A 22,020-nucleotide genomic window follows, 5' to 3' on the forward strand; every position below is an offset into this window, starting at 1 on the left:
ACTCAACAATGAAAGGTTGGGGTGCACCATCTGCCCCCCCCGAACTTCGTTAGAAGGTCCGGCCGACATGGAAGCTGCAGATGGGGTTGGAGAGGCCAGTGGAGCAGGTCTGTGAACCACCACTGTCGAGGCCACTCCGGAGCAATGAGGATCATTCGCTCTCTGGATTGAGACAGCTTGATGAGCACTGCTAGAATCAGGGGAATGGGTGGAATGCGTACAGAAAGCTGTTTGATCAGCTGATCCATAGTGCATTCCCCAAAGTCCCCGTTTGGTAAAATCTGGATGCGAAGTCTCGGCATTTGCTGTTTTCAGTGGTGGCGAACAGATCTATTTCTGGAGTGCCCCATCTTGCGAAGATATTTCCTAGCACCTCGTCATTTAATACCCACTTGTGGTTCTCCTGAACGAGTCTTCTGAGTGCGTCCGCCTGAGCATTTTGCACACCTGGTAGATGGGTAGCCGTTATCGTCAGTCCTCTGGCTAGCAGCCAGTGCCATATCGCTTGCGGTTCCTGAGACAGTGTGCGCGATCTCGAGCCCCCCTGCTTGTTGAGGTAATACATTGTGGTCATATTGTCTGTCTGTACAAGCAGGGAGATGGTCCGGAACGACGGATACAAGGTTTTCAGTGCCAAATGAACAGCTCTGAGTTCCAGAAAATTGATATGATACGTGGACTCCGCCTGGCACCACGTTTCTTGTATCTGCAGATAGTCCGAATGCGCTCCCCAGCCCTGGAGAGAAGCATCTGTCACAATGGTCTGTATTAGACTATCCTTGTAGAATGGAACCCCCTTAAGGAGATTCTCTGCTGAACACCACCACTTCAGGGACTGCTGAGCGTGCTGAGACAGTGTGATCCTGTCTTCCCAGCTCCCTCGTTTCTGGTCCCATTGATCCTCCAGACATTCCTGCAGCGGTCTCATGTGGAGGCGTGTATGTGTTGTGAGGAAGATGCAAGACGCCATCAACCCCATAAGAGATGACACTGTCCTCACTGTTGTTGATGGAGCAGACATGAGAGTCTGAGCCTGCCGAAGGATCAATAAGCGTCGCTCTTCCGAAGGACACACGCATGCTCTGAGAGTATCTATGGAGGCTCCCAAGTACTGCAGACACTGAACAGGAGTCGGAACGGACTTGGACATGTCGATGTGCAGACCCAGTTGGTTCAACAGAACAGCCGTCCTGTTGAAATGCAATTGCGCTTCCTGGAAGTTCAACCAGTCGTTCAGATAAAGGTAGACAAACACCTTGTTCTTCCTCAGGCGCGCTGCCACCACCGCCATGCATTTTGAAAATGTCCTGGGTGCAGACTTCAGACCAAACGGAAGTACGGTGTACTGATAGTGGTTGTTGCCGACTAGGAAGCGCAGGAACTTCCGATGTTTCTGTGCAATGGACGCATGGAAGTACGCATCCTGCAGATCTGTTGCGAAAGCCAGTCTCCTCGATGCAGCTGAGGATAAATCTGGTGCAAGGACAGCATGCTAAATTTCTCCCTGCAAATCCATTTGTTTGCTTGTTGCAAATCCAGAATGGGCCTGAACTCGTTTTTGTCCTGTTTGCGCACAAGAAAGAACCTTGAGTATAGATCCTTTCCCCTTTGAGACAGAGGGACGCCTTCTATCGGCATTTTTCGTAACAGGGTATCGGCCTCCGCTTGAAGTTTGCGCAGCAGGCACTGTGAGCGAACCGGTGGGATAGCTGGTGCAGGGCTTAGAAAACATAGACTGTATCCATTGCAAACAATATTTAGCACCCACTTGTCCGGAGTCATTTTTCCCCACTCTACCGGGTAATTCTGAATGCTTCCCCCCACTGGAGTGGGTAACAGAAGAGGGGGAAGTAATCCCTCATGGCTTAGACCCATCCGGGCCCTTATTCCCCAATGCGGACTGTTGGTTGCCTCTGCCCCTCTGATGCTTCTGGAAGGGCTGCCTCTGATATTGTTGTTGTTGCTGCTGCTGTTATCCAGTTTGACGACGCTGCCCGCCCTGGAATCGCTGGGAGGAGTAGCGCCTTTGGTAGGGACAGAAAGACTTCAGCTGTTCCTTCGGCTTCTCCAAGCCCACAGCCTTCAGCGTTTCAACTTCCACCTTCATGCAGGCCATTTCCTCGTCCGCATGGGTCCCGAAGAGGGTGGCCCCGAAAAGGGCAAGTTGGCAATACGCTGCTCCGGTTTCAGGGAGGTAAGTCGCAACCAGGAGTGGCGTCTCAAATTCACCCCGTGGCAGTACCCATGAGCCGCCAGGAGAGAGGTGTCTGCAGCCACGCTGAGGATTTGATTGGAAACCATCATGCCTTCATTCAAGATTTCTTGAAAATCTTCCCTTCTCTCCCTCCGGAGGAGTTCAATGAATTGTTGGAGTGACTCCCATAGCGACCAGTCATAGCGACCAAAAAGCACAGTTGAACTTGCTGCTTTCATGGAAGTGGCCGCGGTACTGCAGACCTTCCTTACCGTCGAATCCATTTGGCGGCTCTCCTTGTCCGGAGGGACCGTAGACTAAGGAGCAGTAGAATGTTGCTTCTTGGTCGCTGTCAGAATGACCAAATCCGGTGCAGGATCCGTTCTCAGAAAGGCAGGATCCGAATCTGGGGGCCTGTACTTCTTCTGAAGTCGAGATGGAGCAGACTTCACCAAGGCTGGCGTCAGGAACAGTTCCATGGCCGGTTCCTCCAACTCTGGCACCAAAGGCAGTAACGGACTAATGAGGTGCCTACACTGTAGCGTTTCGAAGATGACATAGGTGGACGGGGTAGGCATCGTCAGTGCTATCCCCAGTTTTGCTGCTCCCCTCAGCAGCACATCCTGAAATGTAACAATGTCATCCACTGGCAAACTTCTCGTAGGCGGAGAGTCCGACAATGTAGGTAAATATCTCCTGTCACTGGAAGAGTCCGTGTACCTTGTATTCCTGGACCGCAACCTTTCTCTACGACGACGATGTTGTGATCTGGTCAAAGATTTGCGCCCACTGTGAGAATGGTGTCTCCCCCAGAATCTTGGTCTCCTAGGCGTCGCCGGAACCACCGGCACAGGTGGAACCAAAGGCCTCGGTTGTGGAGGAGGGTGTGGAGGCAGAGGAGGAGGAGGAGGTGGAGGAAGAGGAGGAGGAGGAGGCGGAGGAGGAGGTGGTGGAGGTAGTTGAGGAAGAGGAGGAGGAGGAGGCATAGGTGTCCTAGGCCGTGAAGGTGAGTAGGTCCTGGAGAAGTCAGAGTCCGGACACCGAATTACTCTCCTCTTCTTATAAGCAGGCCTCGGGGAGGGTGCTCTGGAGGTCTACTTCCCTGATGGAGAGCGCCGGCGCCACCGTGACCTGGTACTCTCTGACATGGAAATGCTAACCACAGAGGATGAACTTCCACTAGACTCTGCTCTGGGCGAGTTTCTCTTCGACGCCGACTTCCGCTGCGATGCCGACTCCTTCCTCGAGGTCGATCTTCTCCTCGACGTCGAGCTTCTCCTTGACGTCGATCTTCTCCTTGACGTCGACCTTCTCCTTGAAGTCGACCTTCTCCTTGAAGTCGACCTTCGTGTCGATGTTGACGGCGAACGGCGGTGTCGCCTCAATGGCGAGCGCCGATGCCTTCGGGACTCAGCACGACGAAGATGGTGTGTCGACATCGTCTGTAAATCTTCAACGTCCTTCCCCTTGAAACCGAGCGTCGACGTCGCTTCAATCCAGAGCCCTGGGTCGACGGGGAGCATATTGTAGTCATACCTCTCGACGCCGACGTCGTAGCCATAGACGTCGACCGGGACCGGAGCCTTCTCTGGGGCTTTTCTTGACTGGGGGGCCCCCCAGAGAACACTGCACGGGCAGAGGATGAAGAAAGAGTCCCTCCATACCCAGAGGTCCCACCTGCATTCTGATGTCTTCTCTGCTCCAGGCCTTGAAGACGGATCTTCTCCGCGTCACACAGGGTCCTTCTGGAGAAAGATTGACAAATATCACAGGAATCAGGAACATGTGTTGAAGGGAGACAGAGTGTGCATACTCTGTGTGGGTCTGACTTGGCCTTCTTCCTACCACACTCACGGCACTTGACAAATAAAGCTGGCATTTCAACAAGAAAAAGGTGGTCTAGCAGCTAAAACAAAAAACAGCAAATGGAAGAGAAAGGCCCCAGACATCGAACAAAACACTAATTACATCACAAAAGCTCCAAAAATTGAAGTAATACCAATAAAGGTAGAGCTCAATGCTCCAGGGTACTGCTAGCAGGAGCCGGAAAAAAAGAACAGAGAGTAACTTGCCTTTGGCTGTGTATCATGGGATACCGAGGGTCTTCGGAGGGTTCCTTAAAGACACGGTATCCCTTTTCCAGGCACATAATGGCAGCCTATGAGGCTTGTCTGTCCAACCCTTCCTCTCTATCATGTCAAAGGATTTTTGTGAAGGGGAGTTTCTCTATGTGTGGTGAAACTCTGAAAATTGTGTAAATTTAATGATATTAGTTGGCAATCCTTTTCACTTCAGGTTGAAGTGTTGGCCAATGTAACCTTGTTAATGTCAGGCTGCATTATTTGTCTTTAATTTTTCTCTCAAGTGTCTATGTAGGACTGCAGAAGAAGACAACTTAAGAGACTATTTTGATTGCTGCGGTGATCCCCTACTGCATAAGTGCATTTTCATTGTTTTGTCTTTTTTTTCATAACACATTTTATTGGGTTTTACACTATTTCCAGGCCAAAATGGCTCATATACACACATAGGAGATTTGGGATATAAACTCCTGCGAACCACTGTATTAAAAAAACTTGCACTGTCAATCCCCGACTTCCCCCTACCAAAATGCCACCAATAAAACGTTTATTCTGATGCAGAATTACGCCCCATTTCTGTCTCTCATGCCGTATCTCCATAGTTCTGTTTTCAGATTCCAGTTGGGATTCAATAGTGTGTACTGGGCCTAAAACTATACCTCTGCAATCTGCCCACCAGTGACACATCTTCAGGTGTTTTTGTCGGTATCCCCTTGCCTGAAACACAGCAACCTCAAGACCCATACAATGGCCTTTCCCTCCTTTCCATACCCCCACCAATGGAGGTGTGTTTGCTTTCTACATTCTAGCTGTCTCTTTTCACCACTGTAAGCCTCAGGGGTCTATTCGTAGTCCCTTGTTATTTAATCTTTACATGACTTCTCTTATTCAGCTGGCTGAGGATCTGGGTGCCAAAGTAGTTGCCTATGCAGACGATACGCAACTCCTGTTTACCTGGAAGAAACACGAGGTAGACACATCTCATATTAAGGCTTGCCTATCGCAGTATTCAGCTGGCTTGAATCGGCTCAGTTAAAATGTAACACATACAAAACTGAAATTCTCTTCTTTGGGGAGTTCCGCCCCTATGTTTTGGCATCACTTCTGGCCGACTGAGTCCCCCTGTCCTTCCCCTTCTGGCCATCCTGTGAAAAATCTTGGCATCTGGTTTGATGAGAAATTAAGTTTTGGTAACCAGATTGCCAAACTTACTGGCATTTGCTTTAGTATTTTAAAACTTCTCCGTAGATTTCTGCCGCTATTGCCTCTTGCCGCTAAAGAAACTGTCAATCATGCTCTGGTCACCTCTCACATAGATTATGTGAATGCACTCTATGCCGGTTTGCTATGTTACCTTCTGGACAGACTTCAGGTGGATCAGAATGCCGCCGCTCGTCTCCTACTGGACTTCCTAAGCACTCCAGTGTCAGGCATCACTTGCGTAATCTACACTGGTTACCAGTAAAAATTAGGATAACGTTTAAGGCGGATTTATGACGTTACAACGCATGCTTTTACCACGCATGCCGTTACAACGCAGTTTTTACAACGCATACCATTACAACGCATAGTGCTTTGGGGTGCTGGATAGTGAATAGTTTAATTTACTATTCCAACTCCAGTCCCGTGGATAGTAGGGAAGGTGGTGGATAGTAAATTAAATCTATTCCCTATCCTGGAGCGCCCCCAGCGCAGTGCGTTGTAATGGTTTGCGTTGTAATGGTTGCGTCGTAATGGTAGTGCGTTGTAAAAGTTTTGTTGTAAAGGTTGTTTACCGTTTAAGGCTATTACCATTGCTCATGCTGCACTTTAGGAGTATGGCCGTGCCTGTTTTGGGAAACGTTTATAGTTTTACACCCCTGGCAGGTGTCTGCGCTCCTCAAATATGCTCCTAGCGTCTGTCCCTAGGTTTCGTCTGAAACGTAAAGGCGTCAGTTCCCTGTCTTATGTTGCAGCAACTTACTGGAATTCCCTTCCCCTGGATCTACGCAATCTGAAGAATCCTTCTCAGTTTAGGAAAAAGCTAAAAACCTTCCTGTTCAACTAGACTGTCTCTCTCTTACCCTGCTTTGGTTCCCTTTGATGCTTTGGCCTCGCACCGGGACACTCTATTGAGTAGCTGTGAGCGCTATAAATCCCTTTAAAATAAAATAAAATAAATAAATAAGCCCCAGAAACAACAGGTGCTTTTTATACCGATTTCCTTCTATTTCCTCTGTACTGTGGAGAAGGATCAATTTAGGGACTGATGGAATCTCCCTAGAGAGGACCTACAAAAGACAGGATGCCATCCCCCACCAAAAATGCATCAACACTGGCATCCCAAAACCGTCCGAAGGAAAGTACCCTCCTCCGCCCCACATCGGAGGTACATTCAGAATCCAATCAATCCCATGCGTCAAAGGCAGTGCCTAGCAAGGTAGGCTCTGTGAAGATATTTTAATTGGATCAGGTGGAGAAGGGATGATATAGACGCTGCACGGGGGCTGCTAGGGCTTCATTACAGTCATCTTCATTTAAGTTCTCTATGTCGGCCCCCTATGCCACCTCTAAAGCATTATTCAAACAAATGATGGACAGACTGCTGAATAAATCAGACATTCATCCACAGGGAAGAGATTGAGGTTAAATACATCCTTCTTTTTCTCACCATGCCACCGCAGTTTAGACCCAGCCATATGTTAATCAGTCTTGACCCTTTTCCTCATGGGAACAGTCCAGCCCACACTGCCAAGTCAGGTCCTCCCTGGACCAGAAACAAGCATCCTAGGACCGGTTAGCTTGAATCCAGTGGCATAGAGAGCAAGGGACTCATGTCTGGGCATGGCCATCCCACTTGGGGCGAAAAGTACTATGTAAACAAATGATCGACGGAATGCTGAATAAATACATTCATTCACCACCAGTCAAGAGATCTGAGTTAAATCTATTACTCTTTTGCTCACCATGCCACCCCAGCTTAGACCCAGCCACATGCAAATCAGTCTTGACCCTGTTCCTCATGGGAGCCTTCCAGCCTGAACTGCCAAGCCAGGTCCTCCCTGGACCGGAAACAAGCATCCTGGGACCAGTTTCGGAGTATTACCATTCATCAGCCGGGCTAGCTTTAATCCAGTGGCACAGTGAGCAAGGGGCCAACATCTGGGCATATCCATCTCACTTAGGGTGAAAAGGGTTACGCAAAGAAATGATGGACAGAATGCTGAATAAATCATATATTCACCCCTAGACAGGAGATTTGGGTAAATCTATTTTTCTTTTGGTCACCATGCCACCCCAGGTAAACCCAGCCGTATGCAATCAGTCTTGACCCTGTTACTCATGGGAACAGTCCAGCCCGAACTGCCAGGACAGGTCCTCCCTGGACCGGAAATAAGCGTCCTGGGACCAGTTTCAGGGTGTTACCCTTAATAAGATCGAACTGAAAACATTCAAAGATGGTCACACGCTGGTTATATGAAGCAAATGGAGACCCGTCTCCATAGCATAAACTAGCAATCCAATAGGAGTGAATGCGTGCATATTTAAAAGATCAATCATGTGACCAGGCTTGGGAACCAGTATTGAAAAGGGCAGTTTGCTGAAACACGCCTACTGGTTTGGTCAGTAATAAATTTATTTTATTTTATTTATTTTATTTTTAAAGTTTTATATAGCGCAAACTTGATCCCGAAGGATATCAGAGCGCTTTACAGTTAGAGGGAGAGAAAGGAAAAAGATCACAAGACTAAAATGGTGAAACAATATGCATAGAAACATATGGTGCAAACATGACAGATCCTATCTAATTCAAGATTAACGCAGAGTGAGCTAGTCAATGATAAGATGACATCAAGGGAGTGATGATACACCATGATGTAAGGGGGGCGAATACAATTGTAACAAACAGAGTTATTAGCCAATTCTGTAGTATTTACAGAGCGATTGGGGTTAATCGTGTTAAGGTAAGAATTTATTCATGAGGAATTTTTTTGCTTCCACTTTGAAGGCAACCTTGGAGGATATTCTATGAATTTCCGGTGGAAGAGAGTTCCAAATTTTTGGTGCAGCGCCAGAGAAGGCGTGTTGGCATGTTTTCTTTTTGCGGAAGATCTGAGGTTTCAAGAGGAGGGAGTTAGCACTCCTAGACGGTCTACCCCCTCCTGATAGTACTAGTTTTTGCGCAAGGTAGTTGGGGATTTTGAAGTGGAGGGCTTTGTGGGATAGGCAGGCAATCTTCAGTTGAATTCTAGCTTCAAAGGGCAGCCAGTTTAGAGATTTTAAGACCGGGTAGATGTGGGCATTTCGCTTGGTGTTCATGATCAATCTGGCCACCTTCTTCAGTGAAGTCTTTAGGGGGTCCAGAGTGTATTTGGGGAGGCCACATAACGTAGCACTGCCATAGTCCAACTTCGGCAGAATGAGCGCTTGGACCACTTCCTTGAAGTAAGATTGAGGTAGGAAGGGTTTGAGTTTCCACGTGGTTAGCACCCTTGCACATGTTACTAATATGGGTCTTCATATTCAGATGCTTGTCCAGAGATTTAGCTGAATCAATAATGCGGGGGGAGCAGTTGAAAGCGGTGAGTTGGGTCATCCAGAGGTCTATTTTAGGAGTGTGTTTCGGGGAAGAAATGAGGAGGAATTCTGTTTTAGATGTATTTAACAGGAGGTGGTTCTCCGTTAACCAGTTTTGGGTAGTCAGTAGGGTGGAGTTGAGTGAAGTGATGTCATCCGGGGAGGAGATTTTCAGATAGAGTTGGGTGTCGTCTGCATACATGTGGAAGCGAATGTCTGAAGATTTTAGAACATTAGTCTTGGAGGCAGTGGACTAGGCTCCTGCCTCCAGGACTAGGCAGGAGACTAGTCCTGATTGGGTAGGGCTTCCCATCCTCAAGATGGCAGTATGATCAGACGTGAGTCCCTTGATCACTTTGCCACTGGATTCAGGCTAGCTTGGCTGATGACGGCTGAAATGCCAGAACCCGGTCCCAGGATGCTTGTTTCCGGTCCAGGGAAGACATGGCTTTGGCAGTTTGGGCTGGACTGTTTCCATGAGGCACAGGGTCAGACTGATTTGCATATGGCCATGTCTGAACTGGGGTGGTAGAGTGAGCTAAAGAATGGTGATGGATTAAACCCAGATCAGTTGACTGGGGGTGAGTGTTTCATTTGCTCAAACGCTCCATCCATCATCCCTTTTTGTATCCCTTTGTTCGCCCTAAGTTGACAGGGTATGCTCAGACGTGAGTCCCTTGCTCACTTTGCCACTGGATTCAGGCTAGCCTGACTGATGACGGCTGAAATGCCAGAAACCGATCCCAGGATGCTTGTTTCTGGTCCAGGGAAGACATGGCTTTGGTCGGGCTGGACTGTTCCTATGAGGCACAGGGTCAGACTGATATGCATATGGCCATGTCTGAACTGGGGTGGCGGAGTGAGCTAAAGAATGGTGATGGATTAAACCCAGATCAGTTGACTCGAGGTGAGTGTTTGATTTGCTCAAACACTCCGTCCATCATCCCCTTTTGTATCGCTTTGTTTGCCCTAAGTGGCCGGGTATACTCAGACGTGAGTCCCTTGCTCACTTTGCCACTGGATTCAGGCTAGCCTGGTTGATGACGACTGAAATGCCAGAAACCGGTCCCAGGATGCTTGTTTCCGGTCCAGTGTAGACATGGCTTTGGCATTCGGGCTGGACTGTTCCCATGAGGCACAGGGTCAGACTGATTTGCATATGGCCATGTCTGAACTGGGGTGGCGGAGTGAGCTAAAGAATGGTGATGGATTAAACCCAGATCAGTTGACTGGGGTGAGTGTTTGATTTGCTCAAATGCTCCGTCCATCATCCCTTTTGTACCCCTTTTTTGAGGGCCACATTTCTTGCTGCCCCTGCCTTGGCCAAATTTCCTGAAATCTAAAAATGGCAGGTAGGTAATTTATCTTTTGTAGTGTTAGAGGATTAAATTATTACCCCCAAACTTTGTCACGCATATGCTTACTTTAAGAAGTGGGGTGCTCAAACTGCATTATTGCAGGAAATGCACCTTTTGAGGCTGGAGATTGATAAACATATAAGAAATAGAGCAGACATATTATAGCAGCCTGTTATTTCTCTTATTTTTGGGTATTGCTGATTTGGATTACTGCCAGGTTTCAGTTTCAATGTGGGATGACCATTTCAGACTCCATGGGCCGATATTGTTATTGCGAGGCATATTGGACGGCATAGATATCTGCATGCTGCACATGTACGCACCTAACACAACCAATAAGGGATTTTTCCCACACCATTATGCATTTGATAGCCCCTCAAAGCATACATGGTTTCTCTGGGCTTACAACTTTTAATTGTATGCTCCATGGCTAATTGAATAGACAGTCACCTAGGGAGGCAAGAAAACCGGGAATTGTAGTGATATTAAAACAGATTCTTCTAGACATGCGATTGGCTGACATTTAAGAGCCCATCAGCAAAGCAGTTTTCATGCCACTCTCGCCCTGACTCACAAAATCCTATGCAGACTTGACATTATCCTGACTACAGTGAGCTGTTTGAGAGGGTACTGCTACACACTTAAATAGATTTCTTTCTGACCATTCGCCTCTAGACAGTTCCTAGGATCTTCTTGCTGCAGCTATGACTTGAAACTCAGAGGAACTCATGTTTGGGTCCCATATTGACTTTATGACACATTTTGTTGCTACCAGTAGTAATGCTGTGTACACTAGTGCTGGAGAATGGGATGCCTACAAAGTTGCTTTGAGGGGGGAGTGTATATCTCAGATTGTGAGGGTCGAAGCTGGAAAACAAACTCTGCAAGACAGAGCCTGAGGTGGGTGCTTCGACCAGGATGTAGTTTTAGACCCAGGGAGGGCTGAGTATCTCCTAGATGCTTAACACAGGATACATGGGATAGGCTGGATAAGTACATTGTTACTCAGCACAGGCAAAGGTTTACAGGGAGGGGAACAAGTCAAGCACATTTCTAGCTTGGCTTTTAAAAGGGAGAGACCCCTACAGCCATATTCTGAGACTGCAGCAAGAAGAGGAGGCAGGCATTACTTTGAGGAAACAGATCAAAGACATGTCCTCACATGTAATATAGTGCACCCTGCCTTGGGACTGTGAGGCCTGCTGTAGAGGTGACCTACCTATACTGCATGCAGTGTCTGTGGCCATCGCACCAAGGGATGTGTGCCATGTATTGTTTTCACTTTTGTCTGCACCAAAGACATGCAGCCTGCAGTGACAGTCTGTACGTGCTTGATGAGGGGTCTTCAGGGTGGCATAATGCATGCTGCAGCCCTTAAGGACCATCTTTAGCCTCCTTGCCTGAGGTACCACAGGGAGCATTTACAAGGGACATAGAGGGGGTACTAAAGGTATGGTCAATTGGAGTACAATTGCACAATTCTGGGAAATAGATCTGACTGTGGGACATGGTTAGCAGGAACCTAGTGCACTCCCTATTGAAATTACATCAAATACCAGGCAAATGGTGGGGTGGCCATGTCAAAAAGGGGCACTTTCCTACAGTGACTGCCTGCGACCACCCATGTTCATAAATTCTCACGAGAAGTCTTCCTAGTGACCGGAAATCATGCTAGGGGGACACCAAATCTCGCTCGTTCTCGCCAGCTAGCATTCTGAAGCCTCGTATTGTTCCTGTTGTCATCGCGTTGCTCGATCTGGAAAATAATTCCACAGCTCGGCGAATGGGGTGCAAGAGTGCAAAGAACTCACTTAGTACTTGGACATAAGTAGGGAATATGGTAGAGAATTAAAAGTTATTCACTTGAAATCCCTTTAGATTTAAATTCGACTACAACTCGCCCACTTCCCTGGCAAGCTATAGTACACAGAGTCTATACATTAAGGCCTTTATTTAGATAGCTGTGGGATGAACAAGCTTTACTTGGTACAACTTTTGCAATCTGGAACTCTCATCCCATAGGGTGGCAGTGTAAAATTCCAGTTTAATTAGGTTGCTGCATGTCTCACAACAGTTCTTGAAATGCTTTCTTTTCAAAAGAAAGAATTAAAAGGATATTTTGAAGACAGTCTCTTCGTTAAGCTCCGTTTCAACGTAGGATTGCAGATGAGTAACTTAACTCCTTCTTAGAAAACCATCACCTCCTCATCACCTTTCCGAGCGAGCATGAAGCAAATGCAGACATTGTAATAACATAGTACTTTGATGAAGGTCTTTAGCTTCGACCTCCGATCATCTTTCACATGCACTAAAACAAAATATACTACAGGTGGTTTGCTGTATGGTGAAAACTGTCTGAAACATCTTGAATGTTTGCTGTTTCACATTTTGCCACAACGTAGCAGAACTCTTTGATGATAATAATGATAAATAAAAAAATAAAACAGCAAGAGGAAACATCACCAAAGTGAATACTCATCAATTTCATGGATACGACCATTGAGCGGGTTGATGTTCAAAGTATAAAAGCATATAGGTGGATGTTAAGTGTTTTATAGTTCCCTTGTGAGGGAAGTGTGATTTATTTACCTGGTTTTATGACGTTTGTAATGGACATCATGTAGTTGTCATAGTTGTCTGTCTTCTCTGATCTCGTGAGTTTAGCCTTATACACTGTAACAAAAAAAGACATTCATTACAGATCTAGGTCTTGACAAAAATCCTGAACCACCCAAAAGGCCAAGCTAAGCAAATGATTCACAAATACGTGATACTTGCTTTTGGCTATAGGATCATCTTGGAAATCTGCTCTAATTGCTTCAGTTTAAATTGTGTGTCATGGACCCTTAATTCTTCCATTGCTGTATTCGTTTAGAACGTGAGGTTTTTTTCAAACATTATCTACATTTTCTCCAGGAACCAAGTTCGACCGAATACCGACCCCGTTACCTCATTAGTCAATGCTACTAAGTTTTCTGATTATATTTTAAATTGGTTTGATTTGGCACACTTAGCGAATCCTAAAGCTACTCTATTGTCGCTCTTTGCCCAAGTTTTGACATCCTGGCAGAAAGCAAATGTTTCACTAATTTTCAAGAAATGAATGAAAGGGTATATGATTCCTAGTAATTGTTGGGCATGTAGACCAATTTCTCTCTGCAATGATCATTGTTCATATGCCAATATTTGTTTATATAGACTAGACTGACTCTATTTCTGGTAATCATATTGCTGAAGTATGCAGGTACATATTGATGGCCTTATCACTACTTGCAAAACTCATGGCTGATGCAGCATTTAATTTTGGCATTGATTTTGTTTCTTTGCCCAGGGTAATTGACCAAGGATATAATAACTGTGATGATAAAAGTCTAGATTTCAATCTGTTTTTGGTCACTATACTGAGGTACGGGGCAAGTGTGTCCTCTATCTCCTTTGACTTTTTGTTTGCAAAATGTGTATATGAAGCTGAATAAACATTAAAATAATCTGATTTTGTATGAATCTCACTTAGTCATTCTTAACAATCTGAATCGTAGTGGGTTGGAATCTTACCTATCTCACTTTAATATGGTAGGTCACAAATTCTGACTTACTTCGATTGGTTGTCTTCACAGAGCTGGTAATCTGATGGGGTCAAAAGACCACCATGTCTGTGATTTCTGTTAAATAAAGCAATCCTTTTTTTTTTTTAAAGTAGTTCATTTTCCTTAAAGGAAAAATGCTGTGTTTAGCAAAAACAGTTGTAAAGTTTTGGAATAATTTTTAAGAGAAATTATAGACCACTGCCTATTCCTTCAAAAGGTTTTTGACCAATTACATAGGGGAAGTGGTCTCTTAGGTGTCAATTGCCATTAGTGAATGGGATACCACTACCTCTAAGTAGTCAGCAAAATATTAATGTTTTGCGACCCGATTTCGGCCGCAAAACTTTAATACATATCATAAAGAATCGGTATTTGGAATGGATGTCCTAATTAAAACCCTTCAAAATACCTTTTTTTATGGTTTCCTAAACCCAGTTAGTGAATCGGTAACATATTACCGAATAGCTAAACGAGTTTGGTATAATTGAGAAAAATGCCCTCGCCTTAAAACCCTGCAATTTACTGAATTGCAGGCCTTGCGACTAGTAAATGTGTTTATACATGCTACCCTTAGTTACTAAGTGAAACTGACCCCAAACTAATTAATGTTTTCAAGGAACAACTGTCCCTAATATATAATAGGTAACCAACAGCTCATTAAAAGAAAATTAATTCCAAATACACTGTATTAATAACGAAAAGAATTTCAAGCACACAATAGGGTGGAAAAATACATGCTTGGTGGTCAGGCGAAGGTCATATAAATACACAGTACGCGTATCACAATTTTCACGATCTACAAGCAGAATGTCTATTCAATCTAATTATTAAAACAGGTCTGCTTAAGTAGTCAAAGGCGTTTCAATCAACATGCATAAAGGGATCATCATCAGGATTTGAATCAAGGTCTGCCCTAGAAAGGGTAGACAAAATCCTCCTGTAGTATATACAGTAATCTCTGTTAAGGGGATGCAGGTGGATCAAGATTTGAATGAGAAGAAACCGGTAGGGTCAACTGACATATCGTGTGAGGCACTGGAATCTCAGAGAGCAATGTCAGCTTAAATGGTAGTGTGGTCTGCCCAAAATAACATAGCTGATCAGAGGCAGCAAGCAATCTGCAACCTGACCAGGGGCCGACATACGAGATCCTGTGGTGAGGACCGATCAACCACGACGTCTGTGCGGTTGTGAAGTGCAGGTAATTGGGCAATGTGACCTGCCTTCTTACAGATTGTGTAATAAGTGATACGCTTATTGTGTATTGATATCACTTTCGCCTTACCACGTTTTTGCCCCCCACTGTCACTTATGAACTTGATTTTTTTTCTTTAATTTCCCTTATTAAAAAGTAGTTTTTGGAATGCATTTTCTATTCATGAGCTGTTGAACTATTATATATTAGGGGTGGGCGGAATTTGCGTAATCGCTTTACGCAAATCTCCGCCAAACGGTAAAAATCTCAGCGAACACGCAGAAATTCTGCAAAAACGCGGAATTGCTTGTTCGCGATGCTTTATTACTGTTCGCAATCGCTGTTTGCGTGCTCGGGGGGAAATATCTTGTGAACACACATTTTGTGAAAGCTAACAAGCAAAAAAGTTCGCGAAGTCATGGAATGCAGAATTTTGGACCATTTTGCGTTCTCCGCGGAACGGGAAATTACCCAAATTCCGCGAACCGAACGGAATTCACCACCCAGGCCTATTATATATTAGGTACAATTGTTCCTTGAAAACAATGCTAATTTATACAGGTGCCTATGGATCCCAGGGTTACCCTTGTGTTATGAAAAGTACCCAAACTAATTAATAACATGCAGATTTTGGGATCTACTCTGCCAGAACATCGTTGTGGGGAGTATGAATCGTACTTTTTAACAAGAGGATTGAATGAGTGTAGAAGAGATGGCTCTATCCTTAGATAATCAGTGGGGATGGTCATAATGAGTAGTATTTTCCTGTCAAAGACCAATAGTAGGAGAATAGATTGCACTTTTTATATTAAGAGATAAATAGGATCGGCAGATTGATTGTACTTTACTGCTACAAGCTCAAAAAGAGAGTTGTCATAATATTTCTTGATCTTAAGATTGATAGAGGGAAATCAGTAGGGTGGCAGAAAGAAGGGTACTTTTGGAACATAGAAATTCCATGAGCACTTTTCTGTCACTCGATCTGCTGAAGGGAGGCTGGCTGACAGAAGGGTGAATGCTTGAATTAGAAGCAACAAACAATGAATGCAGAGTTAGAATTAGGACTTTCAGTTTAATTGTATTTACTTTCTTTGCATTTTTGTCTGTATTTATTCATATTTATTTAATTTCATTAGTAATGTATACATGTTTTTTGTAATTTGTATTTATCCATAAATGTATTCCTGGTCAATGTAAGAATTACGTTTCAAGTGGTACATTTCTAAGTTTAGCTAACACATTTTCACTCACCTGTCGATGCTCTAGTGTTTTAGGGCACTGTGTTCATATTAAATAAAACAATATACATGCCTGAACACATTAACTTTTTATTACTAGCATGTGTGCATATCTGCAGCATCTAATGCTATTTACTCTTTATTAAGCTTTAATTTTTATTAGGAGTTATTCTTAACTCCCTATGCTGTCAATATGCACAGCTATTCAGCTTCTGTCATGACTGACACAATGGAAACACTTTCAAATGTCAGTATATTTTTGTTTTTAAAGAACAGCCATAGAAATAGATTGTTTTGCATGTGTATTTATGTGTAATAATAAATAAAACAGAGAAATATGGCTTTCAGTGCCTGATTTAGATCTTTGCAGACGGGTCACTCCATCACATCGGTGATGGATATCCCATCTGCCGAAATATAAAGGCCAAAGGATTTAACTGGATTTATATTTCGACAGACGGTATTTCCGTCACCGTTGTGATGGAGTAGCTTGTCCGCCAAGATCTGCCATCTAGATGAAATACATTTCCTTCACTGCCTCCAGTCACCATAGTTTAGCTGTCATGGTTTCCCCTTTATATATTTGTAGACATAATTACATTCCAATACATATTTTTGAGCACTTACCATAGTCAACTCCAGGTGCACATGCCTCTTCAATGCGCTGGCCTACTGTGATCTCACCAACAAACTTCTGCATAAAGCAGTTTTCTGCAAAAGACAATGATCACCAAAAAACAGTACATTAGAGTAATGTCAACTGCGAGTGCTTTCTGCACCTCATCATACGCTTTGTGGCCAGATAACTCCATGCTGACAGGACACCACTTTTTCTATCCAAGGTTTACTTTCTCTAATCATGATTAACCATTGCTATAGTCCATGGCTACTCGCAAACATTTTCGCAGGGGCCAAAAAGTATGGTCTGTGGATTGGCCAAGGTCCGCATTGAGGCCAGCAGAGTGGGGCTTAGCTAGGGGGGTGCACATGGTGGGCTCTGTGAGTGATGGAGCTTTTTTGAGGATTTCATTCCATAATGCTCTCCAAATGAAGCCCCTAGTCTCTAGAAGAGTCAGAGATTTGACAATACTGTTTTATGCTATTTCTGAATCTTTATAATGCACCTTAGGGTGAGCCTTCTCTGCTTGATATCGCTATCTTGGGAGAGTCAGGTATTAAAAAAAGCAACTTCATTATTGATTGAAATAAAATAGATTTGCACAATGCGAACCCAGAAAACCTAGAATCAATCCCAGCTTCCCAACATGACCATAATGTGTGATCCTTGGCAATCGTTTTCATTTCACTTTGCCTCCCTTTTCCTCATTATCACATGCAAGATCACCTTGAAATACAAGCACTCAGGATATGTGCAGTACAAAATCATCTCTTGTTTTTGAATTAATAAACTATAATGTTGTCCAGACATAAAAACAACCCAGCGCATCCAGACGAAAATGGCAACTAAATTGCCTCTTATTTCACTATTGGCTTTGTTGGGAAGAGGCATGAATGTTTCTATATCCATTTTCCGAACTATCTCTTCTAAAAAATACTTCTCAATGCACTGATGTAATCTGATGTACTAAGGTGAAACATGTCTGCATGTTGATGAAATATACTTTTGTGAATTTTGAATAGAATTTGTCATATTTTTAAACGTTTGTTTCAAAATGTCTGAAAAAATAAATGTTTCTAAAAAGGTTATGTGGTGCAGGATAACTTATTTGCTTCTTTTCTGTAATTTCAGTTAGCTTGTAAATAAAGGCTTGCCCGTTTATCTAACATATTTCTGAATGTTAGTGCTCTCTCAAGCAAAATGCAGCCGTTCAGCAGGGGGACCACATGTGAAGTTCAGGAGGGCTGCAAGCTGTCAATAGGCTGTACTTTGAGTGTTACTGTTATAGTCCAATTCAAGCAACAACAATGAAAATACCCAGAATGCAAATATGTTCGATAAAAGTCCACAAATGGAAACAAGGTGCATGGCGAGAAGCAGCCATCTGCCGCTTGACATTTTGTATTTTCTCTGCCTTGTTGTTCTGAGCGCCTTTGTGAGAAAGATCAACCATAGTATGAGATCCTCACTGAGGCCTGAACTGCTTCAATGATTTGTGGTTTTATATATATATATTATATATATATATATATATATATATATATATATATATATATTTATATATATATATATATATATTAAAGCTCCGCAGGTCTGCAACCGGCAACAAATCGGCACTCACAGCAGAGATTAAACCAAGTACGGTTTATTTAGCGCAACACAATCAAAAACCAGACGCGTTTCAGCACTTGCCTTCGTCAGTGTCAGCTGGCGACGGCAAGGCGGAAGTAAATAAGGCATTACTCAATGAAATGAAAAACGGACCATAATACAAATGAAAGCGCCATCTTGGAGTGATGAAATAACGCTATTTACAATACAAAAGTAAACTTTCTCGAGCAATGTATGCATAGCTGTATAATTAATCATTCCTCAGTAGATTAAATTAATTAAAGTATCTGAACATTAAGCCCTGGATGGGCAATTACTGAGTTCCAGATTTGAAACCCAAAATCATAAATCAGCATCAGAGTTATTGCTCGATGTGGCATCGTGGTTCTGTGTGCATCTGTGCTTCATGACATAGCTGCGCTGATGTCATGAGGCACTGGAATCCCCTGCACATCTCCTAGAATGTTATGCTTTGTTCAGCAGGCAGTTATAACCCTACTTTGATGCTGGCTGGATGTTCACCTGTGGATGGGATCTTTCTTCTGAATAAAACCAGAACTTATTACCTTCAACTTGTGGATTTCTATTTTACATTTGGCGACGCAGGATGGGATATATTGGAACAAGAAAAGATCTCAACACCTACCTCTAATTTTTTTTTTTTTTTTTTTTTTTTAAACGTTTCCACAAACTTTACTTGAAAAATTTTCATGAGGTACTCCGGTGGCATTCAACATAAGAAGAAGACAAATATTTCGGTGGCATTCAACTTTAAAAGAAGACTTCAATTTCGTCTTTCTCTCATGGTAAGAGAAAACAGAGTCTATATTTTTCTTTATTTTTGACTCTCACTTTTGGCTATATTCAGCAGCGTTTGCATTTTTTTTTTAGACCTTCACGACCATCTAATTTAACATTTTCGCCTTGATTGAACACAGCGCCTTCGATCTGCATCTTTTAAAAAGTCCTACCTGCCCAACGTCCTCGCGAGTTGCCTTCTTGAAAGAGAACGCCATATCGTCCAAGCAGCCTTCAGAGAATTTCGAAGTTTGGGAAACAAACAAACCAGCTTCCTTCGTCTCTACGTCTGTGTGCAAAGCTTGCTGGGAAGGACGTAAGCGTGCCGCAAAGTACCCTGGGAGTCACGCTGACGTGGGCGCCATTTTGTGTTGGTCACTTTGCTGCTTTCTACTTCAGAGTACACGTCTTACGCTTTAATTGCGTTTCGTGATTCTGACTATCGATAACATTTTGGAAATTACACTGAAGTCTTTTGTCTATTCAATGATTGCCACGTATTCTACAAACATGTAAAGGTACTGTTTTGACTCTTGTTTTCTTCTCCATGATTTCAACCATTTGTTTATCTTCTGTGACACACTCACTCGAAGCTGCTTTTGTGTGTCCTGCTACTGTGACACACACACACTAAACTCTCACTGCACTCTTACTGGAAGCTGTTCTTGTGTGTGCACTTACTGTGACGCACACACATTTGACTTAAGTTGATTTTTTGTGTTTTGTTTGTTTTGTTCATCTGTTTTATTAGCAACATGCAAAATGGAACTGGCCCCCCTTTCTTCTTGTCCTCACCTGGGGATCCACCTATCAGATGGAAAAAATGGCGAAAAGTGTTTGAAAGGTATGCAAGGGTATGTGGATCTAGCTTAAGTGCTGAAAGGAAGACAGCTTTACTTTTACATTGTCTGGGGGCAGAAGGACAGGAAGTATTCGATCATTTGCCTGATCTTGATGATGGTAGTTTAAATGAGTATGAGATATGTATTGCCAAGCTAGATGAACATTACCTTCCTAGAGTCAGCACAATTTTAGAGAGGTATCATTTTGGTCGGAGAACACAAATGGAAGAAGAGACAATTGAGAATTATATAACTGCTTTAAGAAAGCTTGCTTCCTCGTGTAAATTTGGTGCAAGTCTTGATGAACATATAAGGGATCAGTTCATGCTTGGATGTTATATTGAAAAAGTAAGGGAGGAATTGTGGCAAAAGGACGAGCCTTCTTTAGATGAAGTGCTTACTATTGCAAAGAGAATAGAACATTCTATCAAGTGTGTGGAAGTCATAAAGAAGAATGGTGAGAACAAAACTGCTAAAGAAATAGTGAATGTTGTAAAATCTACTCCTAGAGTAGGTGACAATCACCAGAAAGAGTCTAAAAGTGAAAATGTTTCAAACAAAATACCCTATAAAAAAAAAAGAAAACAGTTTTGATTTCTCCCAAGTTAAATGTTACAGGTGTGGTAAAATGGGGCATTTTGCTACGGATAGACAATGTCCAGGTTGGAAGGCGTATTGTGGTAAATGTAAAAGAAAAGGACACTTTACGACATGCTGTAGAGGGGGAAACTACAAAGGTAGAGTGAATGAGATATTTTATGATTTTGGAAATGAAAGTAATTCAGATGAGCACGTAGATTGTGGTCAAATCTGTATACAAACTGTAAGTGCTGAAGAAGCAAAAAATTCTCCTTCTGATGAAATTCTTGTAGAAGGTTTTCCCACAAAAGTCTTATTTGATTCTGGGGCAAAAATCACCATTGTAGCAAAAGAATTTTTCTTGAATAAGTTGGGACAAAAGTTTGAACTGTCTCGCCCTGATATAAGGCCTTTTGGTTATGCTGGACAACCCATTAAATTACTTGGGGTTTTTGAAGGGATGATCAATTATAAGAATAGATTGACCACAGCAAAGATTTATATTTCTCAAAAAGGAGATAGCATAATAAGCTGGTTTGCTCTCAAGGATTTGGGCGTAATACTTGATCCGAACTCGACACCACCTATTGTTTTAAAAGAGCCTTTTCCCTGCATTTCTCAAACTGTTTCACTGGTCTCTCAGGATTTCACTAGTGAGCTAAAAATGAAATTTCCTAAAGTTTTTTCTGGAGACTTGAGGTGTCTGAATGATTATTGTCATCGTATCATTTTAAAAAAGGATGCTGTACCTGTTTGCTGCAAGGTACGAAATGTACCTGTGGCTGTCAGGGAACAGGTTAAAGCTGAACTGGACAAACTTGTCAAGGGGGGCATTATAGAAACAGTAGAAGGAACGGAATGGGTTGCTCCGATTGTTGCAGCTAAAAAATCGGACAACTCTCTTCGTCTCTGTGTTGATTTAAGAGAGCTCAACAAGTGTGTGGTTACAGATCATTATCCTTTACCCAAGATTGCGGACATGCTTATGTTACTTAAAGGTGCTAAAATTTTCAGCACCATTGATCTAAGGTCCGCATACCATCAGATTAGGTTGGAGGAGGATTCGAAGGATTTGACGTCTTTTGTGACACCTTATGGCACTTTTAGGTTCGTGAGACTACCATTTGGCTTGGTATCAGCCGCATCGGTTTTTCAGAGGGCATTAGAAAAGGTTTTAAAAGGTTTACAAGGTGTTAGAGTCTATCAAGACGATATTCTCGTGTTTGGCATGGATAATTCGCAGCCTGATTTTAGGCTCTTTGCTGTGTTAGAAAGACTATGTGGTGCAGGTTTGACTGTCAAGATTGAGAAATGCAAGTTTAGGAAGACTTCCATAGACTATTTAGGCCAAACAATCACTG

General features: G+C 43.4%; 1 protein-coding gene across 1 annotated transcript in view; it reads right to left on the minus strand.

Annotated features, from left to right (window-relative positions):
* LOC147748466 (A.superbus venom factor 1-like) overlaps positions 1-22,020 on the minus strand; it is a 276,161-nt gene that overhangs the window by 10,023 nt on the left and 244,118 nt on the right. Inside the window, exons 38-39 of the mRNA XM_086962077.1 lie at positions 16,838-16,921; positions 12,780-12,863 (exon numbers count right to left, since the gene is read on the minus strand). Coding sequence (XP_086818203.1) covers positions 12,780-12,863; positions 16,838-16,921 — 168 coding nt within the window. The remainder of the gene's footprint in view (positions 1-12,779; positions 12,864-16,837; positions 16,922-22,020) is intronic.

This window comes from Lissotriton vulgaris, chromosome 1_1 (assembly GCF_964263255.1).
Source record: "Lissotriton vulgaris chromosome 1_1, aLisVul1.2, whole genome shotgun sequence".
In the NCBI taxonomy this organism is placed as follows: domain Eukaryota; kingdom Metazoa; phylum Chordata; class Amphibia; order Caudata; family Salamandridae; genus Lissotriton; species Lissotriton vulgaris.